The 9,560-nt window shown below is 51.4% G+C and overlaps 1 protein-coding gene across 1 annotated transcript in view; it reads right to left on the bottom strand.

Annotated features, from left to right (window-relative positions):
• Positions 1-5,973, bottom strand: part of LOC311368742 (adhesion G protein-coupled receptor L3-like) — a gene marked incomplete at its 3' end in the record, with an annotated part of 50,511 nt that extends 44,538 nt beyond the window's left edge. The window contains exon 1 of the mRNA XM_084487527.1: positions 5,179-5,973. Within this exon, the coding sequence (XP_084343653.1) occupies positions 5,179-5,860 (682 nt within the window). The 5' untranslated portion in view covers positions 5,861-5,973. The remainder of the gene's footprint in view (positions 1-5,178) is intronic.
• Between the last annotated feature and the right edge of the window lie 3,587 nt (positions 5,974-9,560).

Here is a 9,560-nt window from a genome sequence, read left to right as displayed (position 1 = left end):
TGAAACATGAGCTTGCCGCGTCGGCTTGGCAGAGGAAAAGTACGGGAAAATAAAACATTAAAAAAAAAACACCCCGCCGAAGGGGGGAGAATTTGGACCGTCGGTAACCACGACAACCTCTCAATCTGGGAATCTAACCCCGACAACGGTCGGGAAAGCTCACGTGATAAACACAGGCCCCGCCACTAACTGTGTGTGTGTGTGTGTGTGTGTGTGTGTGTGTGCGTGCGTGTATGCGTGCGTGCGTCCCATGCAGAAGCCAACCATCTCCGGCTTGACCAATAGGAAGGGCACAAGGCATGTAATCAGGATGTAGGCGTGACCCGTGTCCACGGGTGCCCTCATCCCTACAGAATAATATTCAAACTTAAAAGACATATTTAGAAACCCGAGTCCTCGCTGAGGGGGGTGGGTGGGGGGGGGCGCGCCGAGCTACACACACAGAATATATCTAAACTTTCGAACCCCGCGCGGTTCTTACACAACAGCGTCTTTAGCTAAGCCTCTTTGCCGGGCTGTCCCCAGCCGGCCCCGCCGCACGCCAGACTGCCTTCACCGCTTTGCCTCTTTTAATCAATTCTGCATGTGTCGGTTACTTCCAGACGAGCTCGCTCCGACCCCGAGCGCTCCCGGAACATGCCAGCTTCCTCCATCGAGGTCAGGCCCCGCTGTGGTGCTCCTGGCTCCTGGCTGCCTCCAGCCCAACCTTCTTCTTCTCCTCCTCCACCACCACCACCACCACCACCTCCTCCTCCTCCTCCACCACCGCTGCCGCCACCACCACCACCACCACCTCCTCCCTCCTCCTCCTCCTCCTCCTCCACCACCGCCGCCGCCACCACACCCTCCAGCACCCCAGGCAACAGCCCCAGCCGGCTGGCACCCTGCCCCCTGGCAGATGGGAACATGTGGGCCTGATAACCGGCCGCATCAAGACAGCCTGGGGTATCCGTGACATCCTCACACACACACACACACACACACACACACACTTCGAGACACACGCACACAGACACACACACGCACACACACACCAGTGCGCGCAGCAAACAGGTGACGACACACCAGATTATTACAGAGAGATGGTTGCCACAGTGGGCTGTTCTGAAGTCGTCTGAGGTCAGCAGCCCAAGCAGAAGTAACGCTGCCATCCACAGCCTCTCAGCCTCAGACCCGTCTCACTACTAAATACTAGTAGTGAGCAACTACTACATCTTGCTCGCTGCCACAGCAAGACGCGTATATTCAGGGTTTTATTCAGAAACGTCCTTCTGAAGAGCCACAATGAACAATGCGAACTGGGAACATTCACGGCGAGCCCCTCTGGCGCTAACGGCGCTTTGCTAAATGGGCTTCGCACAACCCACACTACGCATTGTGTGTGTGCCGTTATAATGCATGCCTCTCTCCAATCGATGAGACTATCGACGAGCGAGGGCACGTTTCTGCCGGTTGCAACATCGAATCCGGTCGAGGACAAAAGCCTCCGAACAAATTCAACACGGCAAACACAGTTTCTTTTTCTATTCGGCCCCGAGGCCGCGCCTTTCATCCGGCGTTAGCGACGCATCCATCATTAATCCGGGGATCAGTTGATCGGCGGCGAAGCACCCCGACTTATTATACATTCTCACAAGAGATACGAGCACCCGCAGATAAGATTAGCCGAACAGATAGCGCCTCGTAAGCTAGCACGTCCCTCTGCCTCCGTCGCTTGATGTCAACGGCGGCTAATCAGCTGAATGCACACACACACGCACACGCACACACACACACACACACACACACACACACCACCCCCCTACCCCTCAAACCCATTTAGTTTCACGCCCTGTAAGTGCAGGCCAGCGTCATGCAGTTGAGTGAGTGCTTTGTGTGGATGTGTGGGTGGGTGGTGGGTGGGTGGGGGGTGGGGGTGCAGGGGGAGGTGGAGGTGTTGGTGGTGGGCGATGGCTGGGCCCCAGCTGTGAGGCAGCCAGGTGAAGCACTGGTGCTCGATTACCCGTGTCCCTACGCCTCCACACTGGGGTGCACCCCCGCATGACGGCCGGCTGGGGTTAGAGAGAGAGAGAGAGAGAGAGAGAGAGAGAGAGAGAGAGAGAGAGAGAGAGAGAGAGAGAGAGAGAGAGGGAGGGAGGGAGGCAGAATGGGGAGAAAGAGCAAGAGGCAGAGAGAGAGGCAGAGAGAGAGAGAGACAAACAGACAGAGAGAAACAGACAGAGAGAGAGAGACGGACAGAGAGAGAGACGGACAGAGAGGCAGCAGAGGTGCTCCTGTGCGGCTGAACCGGTGGCGCATGGCGCTAACACGTCCTGGGGTTAGGGGTTTGATTCCCGCGGGAGGGGTAGAGTCAGTACACTGAGACGTGCATCCACTCACGGTATTGGCAGGGGCTGTGGGGGGAAACTCCTCCAGCTAATGGCATTTGCCATTATTATATGTTAGACCCCCAGCAGGCGATAAGATCGCTGGCCTGGCCCCCTTAAAGAGGTCATTAACTACACAGCCAAGGTGTGGAGCGCTGCTTTTAACGGGAAGAACCCATAAAGATGCACTGATGGCCCCATAAAGGCCGGGTGTGCAAGGCCAGATTACTGCTTTCTCTGGTATTTATAGCCTCTGTATGTACACAATGGATGGGTGTCTCTGTGTTGGTGTGTGTGTGTGTGTGTGTGTGTGTGTGTGTGTGTGTGTGTGTGTGTGTGTGAGGCGGCGAGGAGGTGAGGATTTCAGTGGAGCAACAATCGCGGCGACACCTTCTCACTGAGATGTTAATGGAATAGAGGGAATCGTTACGGCGGTATGTGCAAGCTCATTGTTTCTCCGTGGCAAACTTGGCTCCACGCACGCCGGCTTCTCTCCCACGCACACACACACACACACACGCAAAGAAACACAATGCAGAGAGGCAATGAGAAACGAGCGACAGAGAGAAAGCGTTGAATGTGCACCGTCGCCTTTGAATCGGCGCCAGAGTTTCAGGAAAGACACTTTCGCGTCGCTGCGCTTTAACGGGGAGACAAGAAAGCGGCATTGAGATTCGGATCGACCGCGGGGACCACGTCGTGAACGGTCGGCATTGTGCACGTGACAGAGACACCATTGTCGACGTGAATCCCAGCTCTATCGACGCCAAGAGGTGAACATTACAACGGTGTCGTAGTCATCGCTAGGATTGCAGTTTTGCAGGCGTCGGATTGTTGACGGATTGTTTACTTTGCTCTTCCGTTTCAATGGTTAATTAAAAGGTCGGGAAGGCGCCCATCTCAAAGGCAATTATCACCAGCCCCCACACACTGCCCCCATGTGCCGAGCCAACCCCCCACAACCTCACAGGAACGTATACATGTCTCTCTGCGTTGTGTCATCCTCACGCGGCGACAAAAGAAATACAGACAAAAAGAGTTGGCATATATCTAATACCCAATGCAAAACTAGCTAATTAGTATATCGAATGTGCTATTTTGGGCCCTGAAATAATTATCAAAAGTCACACCATTTTTGATTTGCCAACACCTCACAGTCAGATATTCGATAGGGGATTGTTCTTAACGCAATCAAAGACCTCCTCTCCTCCCCAAACTCAAACTGTACGACTTACTGCACATCCAACGTTGACAACCTTCCCCAACCTATAGCATTACATCTTATATTCAACTCGTAATGCTCGCTCACACATACACACACACACACGACAGAATGAACCACCGGGAATTAAAGCACAAAAACACCAGGCTGAGAATGACAGCCCCTGAATGGTTTGGATAGAAGTGACAGCTTTTGGAAAGTGACGGCAGTCTGTTGAATAAAAAAAAAGCATAATCCCCCTTTGCTAGATTGTTCTGGATCAAGGCCTCAACCAAGGGTTTGCTCCAGCAGGGGGGACTTTTATTTTGTAATTAACTCTTCGACCTCCCTTTGACAGTGCCTAACAAATGTTCCCAACACAGACCTCAGAGCAAGAGGAGGCAGGATGGTGAAATGGTAAGGGTGCTGGAATTGCTGCAGGCATAACTGTAGGCATCTTTGAGCAAGAAGCCAAATGCTTCCAACATAAGGGTGATAAGGTTGAGGAATCCAAGCGCTGCGATACACAAGCATTATTGATATTTTGAAAAGACGCCGACAGCATGCAAACTAACAATACAGAGTTCAGTTTGGACTGGTTTAGAGTGGAGCCACACGGCTTTCTGACCGAGGTTAAAAGCTAAGTCGTAAGGGTAGAGTTGGAAAAAATAAAACATCAGATTAGCCGAGGAGAAGGAATCATTGGGATCAGGCCGACTGCTTATCGGAATGAGTCAGGCCAGGGCACTCTCTCTCTCCCGCACTAAGGAAAGGAGAAAAGCATAACACCATAGGCTTTATGGATAATACACACCCACCAGCGACTTAACACAACGTATAATCAAATATAACAGTTTGCTTGTTATTTGCTCGGCACGTATCCATACGCGCAGGCAGAGAAAAGGAAAAGCTATTCATTATTTAACAGGATATATTTAAAGAGTTTCGCACACACGGAAACAAGTCGGAAACGGGTCGACGATTGTATCATCGGGACAAATAAACTAAAGCCAAAACTACAATTAAAATACAAAACAAAATAAACAGCCATTATGCAAAGCTTGTTTCACATGGATAAATATAGGCCGTGTCTGCCAGAAAGAGAGAACGAGAGCAGAACTGTATACCGGCAACACACCGACATCCGCGCCCATGAAAGGAGCGCAGACTGCGTCGTTATAGCCTCTAGCTTCCATGAAAGCCTTGGCTTCATGTTGTAGGAGCTACGTAAGCTAACGGCGCCGTCGTTTGGCTATGTAGCGCTTCCTTTAGGCCGCTTAGAGACGACATGGTTATTTTGGGGATCGCTCTCATCTTCCACTAAAGAAGCAGGGTAGCTAGTGAGTCTGATAAAGCAGGAGGATTTAACAGGCTCCTTTGGGGGGTATCGATACTACAAAGGTTTTAGATAATAGTGTGTGAATTACGTGGAGGTGTAAGTGTAGCTCGACCATTTTAAGCACACAAACACATAGATAAACACACACGCACACACACACACACATGCATGCAGAAACTAACAAACACACACACACACACACACACACACACACACACACACACACACACACACACACAAACACAAGAAAAATTCCAACTCATTCCACCTACCGAGTCGGTTGTCCAGCGCGCCAAAGTCCAGCGAGTACTTGACCACGTGGTAGTTGTTCCACACGTACAGCAGGTTGTCCCGCGGGTTGTAGTCCACGGCGGCGATGTACTGGTACGAGTTGGGGAAGGCGATGTCCAGGTGACCGTCGCGGCTCAGCTCCGTGTTGTACACGTAGTCCACCTTGTTGCCCGTGGCCTCGTTGTCGTCGTCCTCGTAGACGCTCTTCACCACGTACAGCACGCCGCACACCATGAAGGCGTTGGACGCCGAGCGCTTGTCGTACGCCGTGTCCCACGTGCCCTCCACGCGCAGCGTGTACGGGTTGAGCTGGCTGACCACGATGCGGCCGTTGTTCTGCTCGGTGGCGTAGATCACCCACAGGCCGTTCTCGTCCACCGCCAGGTCGATGTCCGACTTGCCGCCCCAGCGGTACGGCGAGGTGTCGTGGTAGTTGGCGTTGGCGATGATGGCCTCGCCGCTCTTGATGCGCGTGCGCAGGTCGAACTTGACGATGTTGCGCGTGCGCTCCTTGTTGAAGAAGAGCGCGCCGTCGTACACCACGAAGCCCGTGCCGTCCACGCGGTGCGGCAGCTTGTAGGTGGTGGTGGGCCGGCCCGCCACAAAGTCCTCCTTGGAGGAGTACTCGGTCAGCGTGTCGGTGCGGTACGGCGTCCAGGGCATGTAGTAGATCTTGTCCGAGGCCTGCAGCGGGTCCTTGCACCAGGCGCCCGACTGGTGGTCCGACTCGAAGAGGTGCTCGCTCTGGTAGACGCCGCGCAGAAGCCCCGGGCACAGGAACACTGAGGAGCCAAAACATGACAAAGGGGCCAGGCGGGGGCCGTTACTTTGGCTTGCGAGGGGCCCCGGGGGCGAGGGCGGCGGCTATGGGGGTGGGGGTGGGGGTGGGGGGGGGTGGGGGGGGGGGGCATCCGAGCCGGATGCCACAGAATCGGGGTTCGGATCTGAAGGACTTTTTGTTTGGTGGAGGTTGGCGGGACGATTCGTCTTTCTGATCTAACGTACACTTTGTTAAGTGTCAATTTAAAAAAAAGGTATGAGAGTGACAGCCAACTTTAAAATGGCGAGATTTATGTATCGGGTTGGGAAAAAAATGGGAGAACTTACTTTGTAATAGATTTTATTTCAGCGTTTCAGAGCGGAACAATAATTGGAAGGATCTATGATCTATGGTTCGGGGGGGTTGGCGTCAGGGAAACCGGTTAACAACGTTACCATTATAGATTATAGATTTCAATTCTTTTTTTCGCAATCAAGATCCGAGTGATTCTGTGGGATGTAGCTCATAAATCTCAGACCAGGCGGCAGTTGGGGTGATGTCGTGATTGAGGAAAAGATTGTCATGGAGTGAAGGGCGGGGGGGGGGTGATGGCGGGACAGACAGACAGACAGAGGGAGGCATCACTGATTGGTGGAACGCTGCTGAGGGAGCATGCAGGAGTAGGGGAGCACGAGACCACCTGCACAGAGCACACCGCCATGGACGACTGCGCACAACAAAGACACACAAATATGGACACACACACACACACACACACACACACACACACACACACACACACACACACGGGCACATGCTCGCACACACACGCACACACTTTGACACAGACATATTACAAATCTTATTTGGGTCACCCAACCCCCACCCCCGACATTTTGCTCATGAGATTAATAGTAGATATTATGACATCAAATATAATTATACTGGACACTGGCGCCTTGTTAACTCTCCGGCACCCGATGTAATTCAGAAAGTATTGGATATCCTCTCGTCTTTATTTTATTTATTTCCCTGTAATCCGATTGCATCACATCTCCTGTCTGGAAAAAAAATAGGGGCTGTGAAACTTTTCCGCCAAAATCATTAAGGAACGAATTAGGTAAAACTAATAGAGTTTCTGTGGCCCGTGAGTAATGTGAAAGAGGAGCTTTTACAGGTTTTAAAAAACGAATACCAAACACAGAGCCATCTCTGCCTATGATCCTAATTTGAATTAACTTTATTCAGCATTGGATTGAATTACGACTGCGGCTCGTGCAGGTCAAGAGGTCAAATCCTGGTTATCCGACATCAATACTTTTATTGTATTACTTTTTTTTAAACAATTCACTTTTCAGAGAAACTTGGGAGGGTGTCGGGTTAAAAACAGAAATGCACCCAGTGTTGCTGTGGTTCCAATTAATTTAAGTCCGGCACTGTTATGTGGATCAGGGCGATGTTAAATACATTATGCATGTTTTAATTGTGCTTGCTGGCATCCGCAGCACCATGCATCCATTCGCCTCGTGCTCTTCAAACGAACGCTCCCGCTGCCAAACAGGAACCAACAACCAGGCGACGTGTGATACAAATTCATTAAAAACCTCCACCATTTTTAAAAGAAGCGCTACAGCTCCGAATTTTCACGGCAGATCCCGAAAAAGCAACACCATCATAGGTTTCCGTTTTATTCTTTCAAACCCCCGAGTTTCCAAAAGGTGTTGTGGGAGGATGTGTTATATATATAACGCAAAGGAAGTAACGTTTATGTGGCGCGTTTTTTTTTTTGTCTTTTTGACGGGCTTTGAGCCTGACACCAGCCCGCTGACAGGCTATACCCGGAGAGCTCTGTCTGGGAGGCACAGACACGGCCGCGAGCCAACTTCTACTTCGGTAGAGAGCGAGAGAGGGAGAGAGCGAGAATGTGCACGAGCGAGAGAGGGAGAGAGAGAGGGAGAGAGAGCGAGAAGGTGCGCGCGCGAGAGAGGGAGAGAGAGGGAGAGAGAGCGAGAAGGTGCGCGCTCGAGAGGAGAGAGTGACGGGGAACGAGAGAGTGTGAGCAAGAGGGAGAAAGAGGGAGAAAGAGGGAGAGAAAGTGAGAGAGAGAGAGCGAGAAGGTGCGCAGCCGAGAGAGAGAGAGAGCGACGGAGAACGAGAGAGTGTGAGCAAGAGGGAGAAAGAGGGAGAAAGAGGGAGAGAAAGCGAGAGAGAGAGAGAGAGAGAGAGAGAGAGAGAGAACATGGGTGAGAGAGAGAGAGAGCAACGGAGAGCGAGAGAGAGAGAGAGAGAGTGAGAAAGAGGGAGAAAGACGGAGAGAAAGCGAGAGAGAGAGAGAGAGCGAGAACATGGGTGAGAGAGAGAGAGCAACGGAGAGTGAGAGAGAGAGAGAGAGAGAGAGAGAGTGAGCGTGAGCCAGAGAGGGAGGGGAGGAAGACAGAAGGAGGGCTCCTCTCCCCAGTAATCTCCTAAAGATTAAACAGGTTGTCCTGCTCGCAGGTGAGAGATGTTGCGGGGACGCTGCTGTGACTCCCGCTGACATCCACTCTCTTTGCGCTGTTTAAGAAAAAGACGAGAGGGGGAAAGAGACACCCAGCTACACTAGGAGGAGGAAGGTTCTGGGGGCTTCTCGGGAGGGGGGGGAAAAGACAGCCGAGGAGCGTTTCCGATGGTACCAGTCGGCACTCTTGCATAAAAAGTCTCTGGATAAGACTCGAAAGGGAGAGGAGAGGGGGAGACGTGGGGGGAAAGGGAAAAGAGGAGGAAATGAAGCCGTCATGTCTTATTTAAGCTGGGGATACAAATATAACGGTTTGGGATAAGAGCGTCCCATCATCGCCATTGTAGCGTCCCCCCGCCTCCCCATCGCAATATTTTACCGAGATTTCTCAGGCGACATAAGTCGGCAGATGCTTATTTTTTTTTACGCGCGGTAGATCCGCTGTCTGTGTGTTCAATAAAGTCCTGCTCCGCCTTGGATTTTCTTCCCCGTCAAATCTTTTTTCCCCCCCTCACATTTATTTAATGCTATGCGGTCTTCGGCGTGTCTTGATGAGATGTGTTTCTTTCAGCTAGAACACGAGGCAAGGGGGTAGGCCTAGGGCTCGCAACCCACCAGCATCTGTTCAGCGTGGAAAAAATAAAAGCCGCACACCTGGCCCAATAAGGTGTGACTACACACTCTGCAGCGCTCAGCCATATTGACGATGTGCTCGCCGAAGGTTATGGCCATCATCGCGTTAAAGCCATAATCTAAAATGCTGACAGTTTATTGGACAAACTATCGATCATCCCCCCACACACCCTCCAGGCCTATCACCCCTGTACACCTGCTTTAATGGTATGCAGCTGATTAAAGCACCAGCAGAATCATTTCCCAGTCATCCAGGGAAATAAGCAAAGTGGTGTCTTGCTGTGGTGCTATGAGAGGTTGCATATTTAAGGGTGGTGGGGATTGATGTTTTAGATGTGTGGGTTGTTTGTTTGACTTCCAGCTGTACACTTTCGTACAAATGGTGTGGGCAAAGTTCAGACTTTACAATATTTCACCATCAAGGTCTTCTTAATGTATTTTAGATTTTTTAATTGTTGGAAATCGATTAAAAC

This window comes from Micromesistius poutassou (assembly GCF_964030765.1).
Source record: "Micromesistius poutassou genome assembly, chromosome: 23".
NCBI classification, from domain to species: Eukaryota; Metazoa; Chordata; class Actinopteri; order Gadiformes; family Gadidae; genus Micromesistius; species Micromesistius poutassou.
This window is presented reverse-complemented; position numbering and strand designations above follow the sequence as displayed.